General features: G+C 37.0%; 1 protein-coding gene across 1 annotated transcript in view; it reads left to right on the top strand.

Moving 5' to 3' along the window:
* Positions 1-20,091, top strand: part of LOC150108517 (receptor-type tyrosine-protein phosphatase mu-like) — a 1,155,664-nt gene that overhangs the window by 1,057,750 nt on the left and 77,823 nt on the right. Inside the window, exon 41 of the mRNA XM_090415942.1 lies at positions 5,024-5,100. Within this exon, the coding sequence (XP_090272068.1) occupies positions 5,024-5,100 (77 nt within the window). The remainder of the gene's footprint in view (positions 1-5,023; positions 5,101-20,091) is intronic.

Here is a 20,091-nt window from a genome sequence, read left to right on the forward strand (position 1 = left end):
ATGAAGAAGGGTCCAAACTTTTAAATGAAGAGAAGTGTGTGTTAATACATGTAACTTACGGAAAAATATAATTAATTATAAATATGTCAAATTTATCCCGAACACCCTGTATATATATATATATATATATATATATATATATATATATATATATATATATATATATATATATATATATGCTCACAAATGTGCATAAGAATGTACATGTATATAATAATTTTTTTTAACTAATAATAATCATTATATCTATCTCTCCTCCTGAGATTTTTATTTAATAAGGTCAAAGCATCTTATGGTAACTTGGTTTGGTAAAATACTTATAAGCGTATTACTTAACCTTGGTATTTCTAAGCCTAGTTCCCACTGATGAGACTTCAATAAAGGTCGAAACCAGTCTGGGTAGTGGCCCCCCTTGCCTTTAATGCATAGCATCATACATCTCCTCAAGGAGATGGGCTTTGCATTAAGGGTAAATATTAAGAATAGTGATCGGAGCTTATTCTACCTTTACCACGAGTTGCCTAGACTTGTACTACTTTATGGGTCAGCTAGACTTGCAATACATGCAGGTGCAAACTTGACTTATTTGTCTGTTTGCTTACTTGGGAAATGGAGTAAAACCAGGTTTAATATATATATATATATATATATATATATATATATATATATATATATATATATATATATAAAAGAAAACCTTGCTTAACGCGAATTTGATATGCGTGATAATCAGTTAGCATGTTTGAGTGAAGTGATACTATTTCCCGATTTATGTTATGCGAAATTTTACATTAAGCAAAATATTTTGTTGTCAATCTGCAGTGAGCGGAAAAGCTGGAAGTCATTAAGAGACATGAAAGTGGCACTATTAATACAATGACTGTGCAAGACCTGGGATGCAGAGAGTCTATAGTTTGGACTATATTAAATAAGAGCAATGAATACAAAGAACAGGAAAAGTTGTTACTACTTCTTTAAGAAAGCAGATCACCCAAATAGAAGCCATTGAGGATTATAACCAAAAAAAAAAAGAATGCCTCTTAGTACAGGAAATATTCAGGCAAAAGTTCTCAATATTTTTACCTCATTGAAAGAGACCAAATTTCAAGAGGAAATGTGAAAGCTTTACTGCGAGTTTAGAATGGTTTGACCGTTTTAAAAATCAAGCTGGACTGCACAACGTAAGAATAACTGTGGAATCTGCTTGCTCTGATAAAGATTCTGCAGTTAAGTTTAATGAAGAATTGCAAAGGATAATTTAGGAGGGTGATTATGACAATCAGCAAATATTCAACATTGACAAAATCCGTCTCTTTTGTAACCATATGCCAACAAACACTTTCTAGCTAAAACTGAAGTATCTCCCAACCAAGACAACCAAGATACAAAGTATCTAAAGATCATCTTATGCTTTTATTAGGAGGCAATGCAGAAGGCAGATTTAAATGCAAGCTTATGTTAGTTTATCATTCACAAAATCCAAGATCTAACATTATTGAAGAAAGCACGGTTGGAAAAGAACTTGGACTTAATGAACTGGATAAGATGGATGCGAGAAAGAAACTTGATCGATTCCCATTCAGAACAATTAAGTGAGAATGATCTCCTTCAACTAGGAGAACAGCTTGCATATGAAGACAAAGATAAGGAAGCTAACTGCAAAAGAACTTGAGCTAGTTTTCAATCACATTGAGTATACTAAGGAAATTTTGTTTGATGCTGATCCTGATACCAAACGAAGCTTCAAAGTCTGCCGAAATCTTGATAAAGTGATCTCCAGCTATCGCAAATTGAATGACAAGATGAAAAAGTCCAGTACAATTCAAACATTTTTTTACTTAACGTTTTTGTAAAAAAATCGCTCAATCAAATGTTAGACATTAAATAAAAATTTAAGCATTTCTAAATAACTTAGGGAATTGAAACAACATAGATCCGAATATAAATTAAATTATACTTTAATAGATATTTCCGATATTTCGGCAATGTCACATTGCCATTTTCTAAAGGAACTTACAAAAAGGCAGGTGCACACAGGCAATAACAATACAGTAACTGAGAATGAAGATTTGAAGCTATCATTCTCCTAGAAGTCCTGATGGTGCCCTCTGGCGGGCTAAGGAGGCGTTCTTGGCCGTTGGGCTGAAGGTCTGCTGATGTATGCCTCCCAAATTTGGGGCAGTATCCGGTTTTACAAGTGTAGCCATTCTGGTCTTGCAGACCATGCTCTGGATACTCGCCACAGAATACAGTGGAAGAAAGCAACAATAATACACCGGAGTGTATTATTGTTGCTATAATACACCGGAGTGTATAAGGACTACATCCGGTTTTACAAGTGTAGCCATTCTGGTCTTGCAACAATAATACACCGGAGTGTATTATTGTTGCTATAATACACCGGAGTGTATAAGGACTACATCCGGTTTTACAAGTGTAGCCATTCTGGTCTTGCAGACCATGCTCTGGATACTCGCCACAGAATACAGTGGAAGAAAGCAACAATAATACACCGGAGCAAATATAAATTCGAAAGATTATTTATGGAATCAGCCTCTGCCATAAGAAACTCTCCAAACCTCAACAAATTTGGTTGTATGCGACTGCCCCAAATTTGGGAGGCATACATCAGCAGACCTTCAGCCCAATGGCCAAGAACGCCTACTTAGCCCGCCAGAGGGCACCATCAGGACTTCTAGGAGAACAATAGCTTCAAATCTTCATTCTCAGTTACTGTATTGTTATTGCCTGTGTGCACCTGCCTTTTTATAAGTTCCTTTAGAAAATGGCAATGTGACATTGCCGAAATATCGGAAATATCTATTAAAGTATAATTTAATTTATATTCGGATTGTTGTTTCAATTCCCTAAGTTATTTAGAAATGCATAACCAACATATAAGCCTGTCTACGAGAATCAAAAATTTAAGCAATTGATTTTTATTAACTTTGATGACTTTATCCTCTAATATAGCTTATACTGTATTTTTTTTCCGAATTTATGCTAACTGATGGATGAATTATAATTATTCGTATTGTTTATTGCATTCGATTAATGCAATTTTGCGCTTAGTGTGCATTAATTGATGGATTAATTAATTGCCTTAAGCGAGGCTATCCTGTATATATATATATATATATATATATATATTAAAGATACTAAGAAATTATAATCTTGGTTTTAATCCTTTACCCAAGGAAGCAAGACGATGTTTTGTGTATGATGAGACCTCAACCTTTATTGAGATTTCATCAGTAGGAGCCTGATCCAGGAGAGATACCAAGTTAAGTAATAATTACTTCAACAAATGCAAAGCGCACACACACACACACACACACACACACACACCCTTTCAGACATGTAAAATGCTATGCATAATGGAAAGAGCCACTACCTAGACCAACATTTCCCACACTATGTTCCACGGAACACTAGTGTTCTGCAGAAAGTGAATAAGTGTTCCATGAAAAATTATAAAAATTAACATGAGCCCTTAATGGTTTTAAATGCTGTGACAAGTTCAAGCGTACTTGAAAATCAGGTCTTCCTACTTTGCATGTGGATTGTGCTGTTATGGCCAGCACGTGCTGGCCTTGACTCAGCTGCCGGTGGTTTTGACACCTCCGAGCACGAGTGAAGTATAGAGGTATCTATTCTAGGAAATATGCAGTTACAAACAAAGTCAATTTCGATGCGCTGCGGCCCAGCATGCATGTAGTGTGTGCTGTCGCATTTTTGCAATGCAATACAGTCTACTGCAGCGATAGTGTGCACTTAGCTTTACATTGAATATGAGACCGATGATACTCGACTCTAACCAAGGTGTTCCATTAAAATTTCAGGATTTGCGAAGTGTTCCGTCGCAGGAAAAGTTTGAGAAACTCTGACCTAGACCACGGTTGAAGTAATCATCACTTCAACCTTGGGATCCCTCCTGGCTCTCACTGATGAGACCTCAATAAAGGCCAAAACTGGTCTGGGTAGTGGCCCTTCCCATTATACATTGCATTTCACAAGCACAAAAGGGTGTGTATACTTTGCATTATGGATACATACTAAGGCTAGTCATGTGAAATCATTAGCTCTGTGAATATAATTCATGAGCAAAACATTATTTTGCTTCCTTGGGTAAAGGATTAAAACGAAGTATATAATTTCTTGCTATCTTTAATGTATAGTAGAACCAAGGTAAAAAACTTTAAACATATATATATATATATATATATATATATATATATATATATTTTTTTTTTTTTTTTCAATACAACTGCATATATATGTAGTCTGGTTGGCCGAGTAGTTAGTGTATCTGCTCTCCAGCCGAAAGGCTGTGGTTTTGAATCCCACTGTGGGCATGGATGTTTGTGATTGTCTGTGAAAGTACTAGTGGTGGTGGTCGGTGGTAGATGCTGTTGGTGTTAGATGATTAAGGTTGGTGGAGTAGTCAGACGAAGAGTTGTAGAGTAGATGCCCTCCCTTAATGAGTCTTTGGACTCCCTGGAGGTGTGTGATGTAATAATAATAATAATAATAATATATCCATATATATTTATATTATATATATGTATGTAGTATATGTAGTAGGTACCATAATCATGTTAGTAGTGGTACTAACTTGTTATGGTACATTCATGTTAGTACTGCTACTAACATGTTTATGTCAGTAATTTTCATGTTAGTAGTACATGAACTTTTTTTTTATCAAGATATTAATAACAATATCTCCATTTATTATGAAAAATAGCACATCATTTCCAGGGCTCTTTACATAGATACATACATAGCAGGTGGATAGGAATTTGAATTTCAAAGGTTACATAGAAAAGATGCAAGTACTTCTCTGAGAACAGTTTGCCTATTATCTAGTGTGAATGAGTTTAAAGAGAAAGTATGACAGCCAGTGTGGGTAATATATGGCCTCCCTTGATGAATGGTTGATCTCCTGGTGGACTCTAATAATAATAACAATAACAATAATAATAATATTATATGTCTATTGTAACTTAATTTTTTTTTTTTTCAGTTGATAGTGTTAGACTTAGACTTCTCACACACGGAGATGGTAATCTTAGTGACTACATTAATGCTGTTGCTGTTGATGTAAGTAAATTAGCAATTTTTTTTTTATCTTTACTATATTTGTTCATATTTTATTTGTTGAACATACTGTGTAATGCATGATTGCAAATTTTTCCTTAGATTCACATGAAGATTTATTCAGTTATTATTAAGAATGCTCTTCCAGCAAGTTGAAAAAATGACTGCGTGGATCTTGATCATAAGTGAAACGGACACTAAAGAAAAAGTGATTATGCTGATTATTATCCTTTTGGATGTATCTTTGTCAATGTGTCGACCAGCACAAATGCCTGATAGTGCAGAATCTTTTCAGCTACGTCATCTCACAGTGCATGGATTGAACTTCATATTGGATTATATGAATACACATTGCAGACTCTAATTTGTAGCTCTTGTGGCTTTCTCCTCACCTTGGGAATTAACTGTACAATTTACTCATGATTTTGACAGCATAAAAGAAGTGCTTATGAAATTAGAATGCTTTGATAAAATCTGCATAATGACAGCAGCTTTAAAAGGTGTAAAAAATTGTAATTGAAGAATGGGAAAGTGCTACACCATGTCAGGTTTTGTTGCTAACAGATGGAAGTTCGGGTATTGGCCCAACCTCTTTGAAGTCTTCTACTGAGAGACACCTTCAAAATAAGGATTCTGATGATTCATCTTTTCCATTACCACTACCATTTCCATCCAAATTGCACGTTATTTGTATTAACAGTCCAAATGACCCAAGCCTTCAAGCATCCCTTTCTTTATATCAGAAACTTATAGATTTAAATGGTGGCAGAGGACAAGTGTTTATTCCTGATGGATTGTTAAGTTTCGAAACAGTACAGCAAATGTTTCAAAAAGTAGCAGATATATACTATAAACCCTTCCAGGTACACTTCGTTGTGGAAATCTTGTATTTTGTATTTCACTTTCACCACCTCCTGAAACTTATAATAAAGCCCATGATTTTGAATGGATAAAGTCAAAGATGAATGGAGATATAACTATATGTGGATTTCTTGATATCATAGATGTTGCAAGTCCTCCTGCATGGTCACGTCATTTAGTACTTCCTTTGCCAACACTAAAGATGATAATAAATCCACAGTGAAACAAGATGTGGATACTTCAGATGAGGCTGCACCTGGTAATGTTAAAGGAATGGTAACAGTTTGCCATTTGGGTGGTGAATGGTACAGTATGTTATACTCTTGGGCAGACAGTAAGAAGAAGTTAAATCTCATGTTATCCACATTTGAGCCTGGTTTAGAGGTAATACCCTGGTTAGGTAATTTCACTGCAATAGGTCCCACTTCTCTTGCTTGTCAGATGGGAGATGGATTTGATGATGTTAATTCACTCACATTTCCAATTAAGCCTTCTGAAAAGAGAAGTTATGCTCAGAATTGTGTAGTTTGGATAAAGCAGGCAGGTCTTTAGGCAGACATCCAAAAAATATTGAGGCATGCAAGAAAATTGAAAGAAAAGACCCCAAAAATTTTTATAAGGAATTAAACCGGTTGTTACGAGCTGCACTTTCTTTTGGATTTTATGAATTATTAGAAGGAATGGTTACAACACTTGATAAAGAATATACATTGCTGCCTGGCTCAGCTCATCCAGATGCCGCACTGCAGCTGACACATGCAGCTAGTGCTCTACGAGGTCCAAATAGCCAAGATTATAAGACTATTACACTTTTTTTATATATAATCTTTGTCAAGTAGCTTTATTTTATCCTCCTACATGTTTCGCCAATTTATAATTCTTCTATTATGCCTGGTTGGCCGAGTGGTTAGCGTATCCGCTCTCCAGTCAAAAGGCTGCAGGTTCGAATCCCGTTGTGGACATGGATGTTTGTGATTGTCTGTGAAAATACTAGATGTCATTGGTGTAGTTGATGGATTGAGTGGTGGAGACAGAGTTATAGAGTAGGTGCCCAATCCTCAATGAGTCTTTGGAATCCCTGGAGGGATCACGTAATAATAATAATAATAATGTTCAAGGACTCATCAAAAGAAGGCCCATTTAGATAGTGAAATACATATTATATCTTTCCTTGAACACCTTCACCAAAGATGCATTCACAACATCTCATAGCAGCCCATTCCATGCCTATTACCAGCAGCAAGACAAAACTGGATCTCAAATGCTTCATAAACACACTACTAGTCGCTTCAAGGGATGACCCCCTCTCCCAAGTTCTGCCTCCATGAGCTATAAGCTGCAGAATCTCACTTTTTTGTACATACTACAAGATCCCCTTACTAACATGTATGCTTGTATAATACCATTACTATTACTAGTATTACGGAACACCTCCAAGGACTTCATGAGAGGACCTTCAACTGTACTTCTGCTTTCACTGTCTCTCCTACTAATATAGTTTCTTCATATGCACAATTCCTTAGTCTAGTTATCATCTTAGTTACTAATTAGCAGATATTTTAATCTTTCTGTCTTCCCCATCTCTTTGTAACCTGGGTGACCATTATTTGCACACTGTAGTCCAGATTTGGTCTTGTCAAAGCTATGTAAAGTGGGAGAGTAACTTCATTTTTCGTACAAGCCAGTGTTCTCTTTGACAGCATACTTATCTAGCATGATGATTTAAGCACATTAGCAATGTACATCCTAACCCTTTAACTCTATTGTATACAATACCCCCAAATCTGTAGATTTATTGACTATTTTGCAGCACATTCTAATTAATGTACAGTGGTATCTCGCTAATCCAAACCTCTTTAGTCCAAACCCTCCAGTAATCCGAACTGCGGTTTGAAAAAAAAAGTTTTATTTATTGCGTATTATTATTTTGTGTGCTATTATTTTTATTTAATAATTAATATTTTAACTATTATTTATTTTATTATTATTACAGTACAGTATTTTTTTCATACTGTCGATTGTACGCTTATACTGTAGGCCTATTTTGATTTATTGTGTGTTCACGTTTGCTTTTTTATACTGTACAGTGCATACTGTATTGTGGGTATGAATCACAAATACAGTATACACAAAAAGAGGAAATTCAAAACGTGCATAATTTGGTTAAAAATATAAATTCAGATGTTGAAATTTCACAAACAGATGTTACAGAATGGGTTACAGGTAGAACCGAAAGTGAATTCGAAATCAAATCAGATGCTGAAATTATAAATATGGTACTACACAATGAATTAGAAGATGATGATGAAGAACTCGAAGAAAAAAAAGTAAAACATGAAGAGGTAGTTGACAGTTTTAATATGTGTATAGAATGTGCTAAGCAGAATGATATGCCATTCCACAAAATTTTATTGCTAATACAGCTCCGAGAAGAAGCATTCGAAAAAAATTTAGCTTCCAAGAAGCAAAAGAAAATCAGTGACTTTTTTTACAAAGAAATAAACTTTTTTTTGTATTATTTTGTAAAACTTTTTTTGTGTTGTGTACAAGAAAGTGATATTTTTTACGCAAATTAAGTTACGTACTAAACTATGCAATTTTATTAAATCAAAATCCTCAACAATAAGGTACATACAAATTAAATTTTTTTACTAAAATAAACTTGTGTATTGTATTATTATTATTATTTTTTTGTTTGTTTTACATTACAGTACAGTAGCTTTTTGTTTTCTATCAGTTACTTCATTTATTTACAGAATTAAATTCATGTACCATTAGAATCTGATTATTTTTGTCTTAAACGCTAGTTATTGTTGCCTCTTGGAGGAAAATTCGCTAATCTGAACTTTTCGATAATCCGAACGTGCACGGTTTTTATTAGTTCGGATTAGCGAGATACCACTGTACTACTCTGCCTGCAATTCCAAATGCATAACATTACACTTCACAATATAGAATTGATACCTGTTGTCATTTGTCCATATAAGCAGTCTGCTCAAGTCAAACTGCAATGATTCTTTATTGGTTATGTCCCCTATCATTTTCCTCTAACTTAGCATCATCAGCAAGTAACTGGATATCACTCTCAAAATCCTTGCCAACATCATTAATATGCAAGTTAAACAACAATAGCCAAGTTCAGATTACCATGGTAAACCAATGGTCACAAATCACAGTCTCTTGTCTCTCCAAATCCATGTCACATGTTTGTGTTGCATACTCATCTTTTAAAGTTTGTATAACAACCTCCAATACAAAATCCTGTTAACTGCATTGGCAAAATCCGGAAGTATCCAATACTACTCTTACTGAGCATAAGCAGTTTGCTAAAATATGAGGGGGGTACCCAAAAATAACTTTAATTATTTTTTTAAAAAAAAGCATTTATTAAAGTTTATAATGCCATATTTTAGTCTTCTTCAAAGTACTCTCCATGTGAGTCAATGCACTTCTCCCAAAGTTTTTTTTTTCCAGGGCTGGAAACAGTTCTGGAACTGTTCAACTGGAATGTTGTTAATGGCCTCCAGCAACTTTTATTTCACTTTGTCCACATCAACAAATCACTGCTATTTCATGGTTTTCTTTATCCATGGAAATAAAAAAAGTCACAGGGCGAGAGAGATCGGATGAGTAGGTAGGATGGAGAACAACTGCCATCTTGTTTTTCATTAAGAACTGTTGTACAGACAAGGCTGTGTGGGCTGGGACATTGTTGTACTGCAACAACCAATCTCTGCAATCATTCTTAAAGGCTTGACAGAGCATAACAATAGTTCCAGCTGCAGTTTTACCCAAAAACAAAATTTCACACACACTCTCCCTGTTCCTTGTGGTCAGCTATCAAAAAATTGGGAAACTTGCTTCTAACAAAACAAAAGCAGTCAGAACGACAAACCACTTCACACAGGATGGCACCACTTACAAGACTGATGCAGATAATACAGAAATCAACTTGGGGAAGTTTCATGGCAGGAGGAATTGGAAGGCCAGGATATCATTAATGCTTGGGAAATTGTGAAGTAATATTTGTTATCAGCACTAGTAAAAGTGAAGAACAAGTTGGAGTAAAGTGGATGACAAACAATATTAAACAGGAACTGCATGTGAAGAAGAAACTATGGAAGAGATATAAAGAGACAGGTGAAAAGCAGATGCATGAAAAATATAAGAAACAGCCCAGGAGAGTGACTAGTATGATAAGGAATGCAAAACTGGAATATGATAAGAGATTGGCCCTAAGATCCAAAGAAAATCCTAGGGAATGTTTTAGCCATGTGACCAGTACGAGGAGAAATGATTATGGAAGAATGATATTGCGGGATAAAAATGGGAATAGTGTGACTGATTCAGAGGACATAGTGGAATTATTCAATGAACACGTTGTTGGAGTATTTCATCCTGGAGGAGTAAATTTTAATACTAGAAGAATAGGGCAGGTTTGAGCTTTAGAGGTGCAGGAGGAGAGTGTGTTCTAAATACTGAGTGCTCTGGATGTCAGTAAAGCTGTGGGACTGGATGGTATTTCACTACGAGTTTTGAGAGAATATGCTAAAGAACTGACAGGTCCTTTGACCTGGCTTTTAAACAAAAGTCTGGCTACAGGAAAGGTGTCCAGGGAATGGAAGGAATTTAAGATAGTGAGATTGCATAAGGACGACAGACTGCAGATGTCTAATTATAGGCCAGTTTTGTGTGTCATCAGTAGTTGTTAAGATCTTGGAGAAATTAGTGAGGGACTGTATACAGCATTTGGCAGATGAGGGTAATGTTATCTGTGAGAGTCAACATGGATTTGTTAAGGGGCCTCTTGTTTTAGTATTATACTAGCCTTTTATAATAAAGTTACAAGAGCAGTAGATGAGGGAAAAGCATATACTGCCATTTTCTTGGATTTAGCGAAGGCATTTGACAGGGTGCCACATGATAAACTGATATTTAAGTTGCAGTACATGGGTTTGGATGTCAGGTTGGTCAACTGGATTCAGGATTGGCTGTCCGATAGGCATCAGAGAGTTGTGTATGGTGGGGCAGTTTCAAGGATGTAGAAGGTTACATCCTTGAAAGTGGGGTCCCACAGGGCTCAGTACTAGGACCTATGTTGTTTAACCTTTATATCATTGACATTGTCAGTGGATTGCAGGGAGATATTTAGTTGTTTGTGGATGATGTGAAGCTGAGAAGGGTTATTAGTAATAGTGCAGATGTAGTAGCCCTGCAAGAGGAATTGAATAAGCTAGACAGATGGGCAAATGACTGGAGGTGTCTGTTTAATGCAGCAAAATGTAAGGTCTCAAGGTTTGGGACACAATGATGGATGCTGCATACTCAATTGGAGGAACTATACTGGAGGAAGTAGGGGAGATAAGAGATCTGAGGTTGATGATTGATAGAAACCTGAAATTTAGAGGACACATTGCAAAGATAGTGAAGGTAACACAGAGGATTGCTGCAATTATGAGAAGGACACTGACCTGCAGAGATAAAAGGGTTATCATTCCGTTGTATAAGTCTCTGATCAGACCACACTTAGACTATTGTTCTCAGATTTGGTTCCCAGGATTTGAAGGGGATAAATTAACTGTGGAAAGGGTACAAAGGCAGATAACAAAGATGGTTTCAGGACTGTACAATGTTAATTATGAGAATCGGCTGAGGGAATGTGCACCGCAGAGTTTGGTGGATAGAAGAAGGAGAGGTGATATGATTGAGACTTTTAAACTGTTGAGAGATGGTTACAGAGTTGACACTGGGGAGTTCTTTAACTTGGTTGAACTGTGGAAGGAGTGATGACAATGGGCCATCCCTGGAAGTTATGGAAGAAAACAGCGAGCAAGAGGGTGAGGAGTGGTTTCTTTGCATGGAGGGTTGTTGAACTATGGAATGCATTGCCTGATAGAGTGGTGAGAGCGAGAATGGTCAATGAGTTTAAAGAGTGGTATGATAGACTTTGTGTTTCCTAGGAGGGACCTCCTGCAATGAGTCTTGATAGGCTTTGTGTGTTCTAGGAAGGACCTCCTGCAATGAGTCTTTTTTACTGAATGGAGGCCTGAATAATAATAATAACAACTGCATACTCACAGTGCCTAGCAGCATTTAATGAAACTATGCTGTTCTCTACAGAAGGTCCTAGTGCTATCTACCCACCTTTGGATGCATTTAATTCCTTACTGGTCCTTTCCAATACCATGATGACTACAACAAAAATACTAATCTATAATTTGCCAATATCTCTAGCTTCCTCCCTTGTAATGGAATTATCTTGCTCTCCTTCAGTTCATTAGAAATCAGGCATCACTTATCACTCACTGTACAACCATGAACATTGCACTAATTGTACATTACTGCAGTATCCATCCAATCCCACTTAATGCTCTTGAAATAATTTTAATACCTGTAACTTATCTACCTATACATTTTCATCCAGTTTTCCCTCAGCATCCAGAGAAATAATGAGTCTACACAGAATATATATACCTTACTAAAGGGAATACTTAATATCTCAACTATTTATTTTCCATCTGATGCTTTCATACTATCTGATTCACTAAGGTTATTTTTCCATATTAAACTTTTGTTAGATTTCCTTTAGTATGTTCAGCTTATTTTTATAATACACTCTCTTAGCTTGCTTTTTACAGTGCTACTGAGCGTATCACTCTTCTTGTGATATCAGATTCACATTATATTCTTTCTTGTATAATGGCACCTGTGGAGTATCCATAATTATAGAATAATGGGTTAATACCACAGTAAAAATAAATTTATTGTGCAAATATTTCATCACATATATTGCAAGATATCACAGTACAATCAGCAAACAACAATCAGGAATTGAATAAAGAAAAAGTAGAGCGTATGCATTAAATTGGAATCCCTCTATGTATACAGTCACGTGTTCATGGATTAAAACTATTGGGCTGAAAATAATTAAAATTATTTAAAAATATATAAGAGATTCCTATTCCTTTGACCAGGCTGTTTAATATGAGTCTCAGAACAGGGAAGATTCTGCAGGAATGGAAAGAATGTATGGTAATTTCATTGCACAAGGGTGGTGCAAAGACCAATGTATCCAACTATCGACCGATCACTATCTCAGGAATGGTGGTGAAGATTTTGGAAAAATTTTTAGGACTCAACTTCAGAAATGGGTTGACAGTAAATCTCTATTTTGCAACGAGCAACATGGATTTACTAATGGAAGGTCATGTTTTAGCAACTTGCTCACATTCTATAACAATGTTACCATTGAACTAGACAAGGGGAATGGATACACCATGATACTTTTGGATTTTGCTAATGCTTTGGACAGAATACAGCATGGTAGACAGTTGCATAAATTGGAGAATATGGGTTTAGATTATAGAACATTAGCATGGATAAGAGCAGGGTTTCCCAAATTGTGTTCCATGGAAAGTGAATAAGTGTTCCATGATGTTCAGTGACCAAGCCGTGTATTTTTAAACATGGAAGTAATTCGGGAAAGGGAATACCGCTGTTTATGACCAGACAACAGATAGTGATTCATCTACCTCCAGCCTAGAAAGCGATCTCCAGGATGTACAAAAGGAGAGGAAAACTACCAGCACACAGGAGAAAAAGTCTGCATTCAGTCATAAGTACTTATAATAATATTATAAATTTTTGGTGATCAGAATGGAATGTGTCAATGAAAATCAGCACAAATTAATTTAATGATGTTGGCCTGAGGCAATATGCTACTACATTTCATTAGTCCAGTGATTGATAACTTATTTAAATGTAATTTTATATTTGTCAACATGTCACATCATATACAGAAGTGCACTAATACTCTTTATGATTATGACATTATTAATTATTAATATTATAATGTATTAATAATTAATGATTAATAAATTAATATTAAAAATTAATTATTAATAACTAATTAATTAATTATTAATACATTACAAAATAACTAAGGTGTTCCGTGAAATTTTCAGGATTTGCGATGTGTTCTGTCATAGGAAAAATCTGGGAGACGCTGAAATGCTGGATAAGAGGATGGCTGACTGACAGGTGTCAAAGGGGTATATGAGGAATGTAAGTCTGCAAGATTTACGGTAATCAGTGGTGTACTGCAAGGATCAGTGCTTGGTCCACTGTTATTCAATCTATACATTAATGATATTGGGAAGGATTTGACAAGCAACATACTGCTATTTGCTGATGATACAAAGATTGGTAGGGTAATCAGGGATGCTACTGATATGCATTACTTGCAGAATCATTTGAATTTGCTGGAATTCTGGGAATGGGAAAATGGATGTCGTTTCAATGTCAGTAAATGAAGAGTCATTGATTTTGGCATGATTAGATAGATATCCAATGTTGTATTATACTGGTGGGATTATGCTTGAAGAAACTGATGAGGCTAGGGATTTTGGAGTGTTACTAGATAGGAAGTCGAAGTTCAGGAGCCATGTAGCAAAGATTGCAAATACAACTCAAAAGATGCTTGCAATACTGAAATGAACATTCACATGTAAAGATAAAGATGTCATTTTGCCTCTTTACAAGGCCTTGATAAGACCTCACTTGGACTATTGTTTGTACAGGTCTGGTCTCCTGGTTTCTGTTGTGATTCTGATATATTGGAGAGAGTGTTGAAAATGATATCTGGATTATGGAATACTGATTATGAAGCCAGATTGAGAATTTGTAGACTGCAGACATTTGCAAACAGGAGAAAGAGGGGTTACAGACTTCTGAAAGGGACATAACATACAGGATGTCAACTGATGGAATTTTTTATGGAGGGTGGGGAAAGGACAAGAGGACATCCTTGGAAGCTGAGAGCGAATACCGCTAAGAAGGGGTGAGGGCTAGATTTTTCTCTCATAGGGCAGTGCGTGATTGGAATAGATTGCCAATGGATGTTGTGAGTGCAAGAAGTATGAATGAATTCAAGAATAAATATGATATGGTAGTATATAGCCTCCCTCGATGAGTCACTGACTCCCTGGAAGTCTCTCTTAATAATATTAATAATAATGATTACAAATTTATTTAATACAATTGAGGAGAACCATTTCCCACAGTTTTGGAATTTGTTCGGCAGTCGTTATGATTGAGGTTAGGTCAATGAAGTAGGGCTTCACCACTTTCTTTATATAAATGTTTGTGTTTATATATGGGTTTATGCAACAGCTTGGTGTTTTCCCATTGAATCTTGCAGTTAGTGTTTTTAATTTCATGTTATGCCAGGCCAGATTTGAGAGGTTTGATATGATCAAGGAAAAATACAACTAAATTACCTAAGGACAAATGGATTGTAAACTTATCTGGCCATTCTCTAACTGAAGATGAATTGAATGAACTAGCATGGGGTCATACGTTCATAATTTCACTCAAATATATATCTCTTTTTTTTTTTTATGTTGCTCCCAAGAACCCACAAAAGGTTATTTTGTAAACCTATATCACATTTTGTACCGTGGATGGGTTAGGGATTTTTTTTTCTATTTTTTATCAATTTAATTTTTTTTTTGTATTTTTCATTTATTTATTTTTCTATAATCTGGAAACCCTGCTCTAGAGACCAAACACGGAACTTTTGCAAGCCACTTCAGAGCTCTAGTAAGTGGGGTGGTGGTCTCACACCAAGTGACGACATTCCTCTATCACCTAAAGATAATCACAAGTATCCATGCCTATGGCAGAATTCGAAAACACAGCCTGTTGGTTGCAGAGCAGGTATGCTAACCCTCAGCCAATCAAGCCAGCTGAGATTTAGATTTTGTACACAACATTGAAAAGAACCACTTATCTGACTAGTAATGAAGCTAATAGACTACATTTTGAATTAACCAAGGTGATCTATAATGCACAACCATCAGAACTGAATATCCTGCCATCAGAATTAAAAACCCTGAAGTCCTTAAAAGAAAATAATAACATAATTACCACCAGATCATATGAGTTGGCATGACTACGGTGGCATTACCTTGCAAGGTAATGCCACCGTAGTCATGCCAACTCATATGATCGAAAAATGAAATTACTTCCTTGTGATTGCAATACTGATACTGATACCCCAGCTTAATACTGATCCTACCGAAAGTCAACTCAAAAAAACTCAACAAGTTATTGGATAAAATAACATCCATAGATCAAGAAACCATCAAAAGACTCGGAACCCCCCCCCTCCCTTAGAATATATGGCTCACCAAAATTACATAAAAACAACTATCCATTTAGACCTATTGTGGATTCTGTTGGCAGTCCTATGTATAAAATATCAAGATTTCTGTCTAACCTTCTTCACCCTCTCATTGGTCACTCAGCTTCTTAGATAAAAAATTCCATAGAATTTCTTACAAGAATAATAGACATTAAACTAGCAGATACAGACATGTTGGTATGCTTTGTCATTGTCTCTCTCTTCACAAATATCCCTCACAAAGAGAAATAGAATTCCTTGCCCAAAAATTTTCACCAAACATAGTGGATTTATTCAAATTTACAATTATATCTGGTTACTTCATGACATTTCCTCTGGGTTCAAAGAGATTCCCAAGCATACTGCAGATGTTGAGGAGGAGTGGAAGCTGTTCAGAACAGCTGTCACTGCCTCTGCACTCTCATGCTGTGGCAGAAAACGGCTTGGCATGGCAATGGGCAGTGAGAAAAGGACACTTTGGTGGAACCAAGAAGTCCAAAAAACTGTCCGGGCAAAAAAGGAGTCCTACCTAACATGGCTTAGGGTCAGGTCACCTGAGATGCGTTTGCGGTATGCTGAGGCACGAAAAGCTGCTGCTGAGGCAGTAAAGACAGCAAAGCAGAAGGCTTGGGAATCCTCGGGAGAAAAATTGCACTCATCCTATGCAAATGCAAACAAAGTATCATGGCAGACCATCTGCCACCTTTGAGGGAGGAAATTGTGCACAGCAAGGGCAATTAAGGCCTCTGATGGTGCACTTTTAACAACCGAGAAGGATATCCTCCACAGATGGAGGAAATACTTTGAGAGCCTTCTTAACCCGGTGGCCCAGCAGTTGTGGACATCCAAAAGGTGCAGATCAGGGCAATGACTAGTCTCACAGCAGAAGAGACCCATTTAGCAATAAAATCGCTAAAATCAGGCAAAGCTGCTGGCGATGATGAAATTCGGTCTAAAATTCTAAAAGCCTTAAATCAAGACGGTGTTCTCTGGCTGACTCTAGTGTGTCAGGCTGCTTGGATATCTGGGCGAGCACCAAAGCAATGGCAGACAGGTATAATAATACCAGTCTTCAAGAAGGGAGACTAGAAGGATTGCAGTAACTATCGTGGCATCTCTCTGCTCAGCCTGCCTGGGAAAGTGTATGCTAGGTGCTTGGAAAGACAGTGCAGGAGCATAGTTGAGTCAAAGTTCCAGGAAGAACAATGTGGCTTTCATCCTGGTAGAAGCACAACTGACCAAATCTTCACTTTAAGGCAAGTCTTTGAGAAATCTTGGGAATATGCTAAGAATGTCTACACATGTTTTGTGGACTTGGAGAAGGCATATAACCGGGTTCCTTGGGTTAAGCTTTGGCAAGTAGGTACAGGAGTATGGAGTGGATTGCCAACTATTAGCTGCCATTAAGTCCCTGTATGAATGCCCAGAGTTTTGTGTCAGGGTAAACAGCACAAAGTCTGAACCATTCACAGTCTTCATTGGCCTCTGCCGAGGGTGTGTTCTGTTACCCCTCCTTTTCATAATATTTATGGACTGGATTGATAGGCACAGCCGAGGCAGTGAGTGTGTCAGAATTGGAAGATGTAGCATTGGACATCTGCTTTTTGCAGATGACCTAGTTCTGCTTAGCTCTTCCACAGATGACCTCCAGCGGACCCTGGATAGGTTTGTAGCTGTTTGTGCAGATGCCGGAATGAAGATCAGTATGGCCAAAACTGGAACATTTTTGGTCTCAAGACAACCATCCCAGTGCACTCTAAATGTAAGTGGAGTCCCAATGAGGCAGATAGAGAAGTTTAAATACCTTGGGTCCTTATTCACGAATGATGGAAAATGGGACGTAGAGCTAGATACTCGAATTGGCTTAGCAAGCTTAATATTGTGGGAGCTTGACCATTCGGTAGTATTGAAGCAGGATTTAAGCCAGAAGACAAAGCTGGCTGTCTTCAATACTGTCTATGACCCCATCCTCACCTATGGTCATGAGAGTTGGGTAATGACCGAAAGAATGCGGACGTGAATCCAAGTGGCTGAAATGAGGTTCCTTCGAGGGGTTGAGGGGCTGACAAGACTTGACAGAGTCAGAAGCTCTGCAATTCGGGAAACCCTCAATACTCAACCGCTGCTTCTCCGTGTTGGGAGATCACAGTTATGTTGGTACGGGCACTTGGTCAGAATGCCACAAGAGAGAGGCTACCTCAGCAGGCCCTCTTTGCCTTCCACCCTCTGGCTTGGCAAAGAGGACCTGCTTGGGACATGGAATACCAAGAACTTGCTGGATAGATTATATCCAAAACCTTGGGTGGACATGTTTGGGAATCCCACCAGAATACCTGAGCTTGGTGGCAGAGGATCATGACCATTGGAAGTTCCTCTTGCAGCTGTTGCCCCCACAACCCAATTAGGAAAGATGGGCCTTGAAGATGTATGTATGTATGTGCTTCATATGAAAAGATAAAATCCATAAACAAGAGGAAGGAACTGCAATGTACTCAGCCTCATCAACTAAACTAGCCAATTTTTATCTTGAACAACTAGAAGAGAAAATTTTCTCTTGCCCCAAAACAAGCAATTTGATTGTGGTACATTGATGATGTGTTTCCAGTTTTGAGTCACTTCACAGGGTGCTAAATCAGGTGAATACGGCGAGTGATCCAACACACAAACTTGGTTTTTGCTCAAAAACTGTCCCACAATATTCAAATGATGAGATGGTGCATTATCATGCAAAAGTGACCAGCTGCCTGCATCACAATATTCATGCCATATGCGACGACAAATTCTCGCTATCAATCGCTTCAAAACTTCGAGATAAAACTCGCCATTGACCGTTTGGCCAGTGGGAACAAATTCTTTGTAGATAATGCCCTTGGAATCGTAGAAACAAATCAGCATTGTCTTCACTTTTAACTTCTCCAAGCGAATTTTTTTTGGATGCCCCTCTTCTGGTGGTCTGCACTCAGCACTCTGGCACTTTGTTCCAGGCTTATACTCAAAACTCCAGTTTCATCACCAGTAACGATTGTTTCAAGGAAATTTGAGTCCTACAAGTGATTTTAATGAGGTCCTTACAGTGTTCAATTTGATATATTTTTTGGTCATCGGTCCCCACAAATGACCAAAAAATATATCAGTTTGATATATTTTTTGGTCATTTGTGGGGAACAAATAGCGAATTCATTTTATGAAGGCCTAAACTCTCGGTCAAAATGTTGTGTACAGTTGATTGTGGAATCCCCAATTCATCTTCAATCAATCTCATGGATGATTTTGGGTTTTCTTTGATGAAATCATGCACTTTTGGGATGTTAACTTCGTTCAGTCAAGTTTTTGGGTGGCCTGGGTTTTCGTCGTCCTCGAGTGTCTCATGCCACTTTGAAATTGCTTAAACTACTCGTAAACTTGAGTAGGATAAGCATTCATCATCGTATGCTTTTTAAAGCATTTGATGTGTTTCGATAAAACTTTTACCAAATTTAACACAAAAGTCAATTGCCTCTGTCAGCCAGGTCTCACTAATGCCTATAATTTTTGGTTTCCCTACATGTACCAATATTAAGATCTCCTCACCTTTATTCCTGCTATTTCATTAGGTTCTCCCTATATGTACATATCACAGCTAACTACCTATTATATTTTTTGAATAACAGCTTCACACATGTAAGAGAAAACTAAATATAATTTGTTACTCCTAGATATTTCACTCAATATGTCATGTGCTTCTTTCAGGGGAAAGATAGAAAAACTGTAACAACGTTTAAATTCTGAATACAAGAATGAGTCATACAGCATGTATATAATATCATATGCCTCAGTTGCAGCTGCCCAGTAGGAGAAAACACTTTCAGAGTTTAGATATGTGGTAATAGATACATTGGAAGAATGACGGTACGTTGTGCTCTTCAATTAGAAAAGGCCTAAGTTCAATTCTCGTCATGACGGGAGGAATC

Source organism: Typopeltis vanoorti, chromosome 3, assembly GCF_054136105.1.
Source record: "Typopeltis vanoorti isolate ZY-2024b chromosome 3, IOZ_Tvanoo_1.0, whole genome shotgun sequence".
NCBI classification, from domain to species: Eukaryota; Metazoa; Arthropoda; class Arachnida; order Uropygi; family Thelyphonidae; genus Typopeltis; species Typopeltis vanoorti.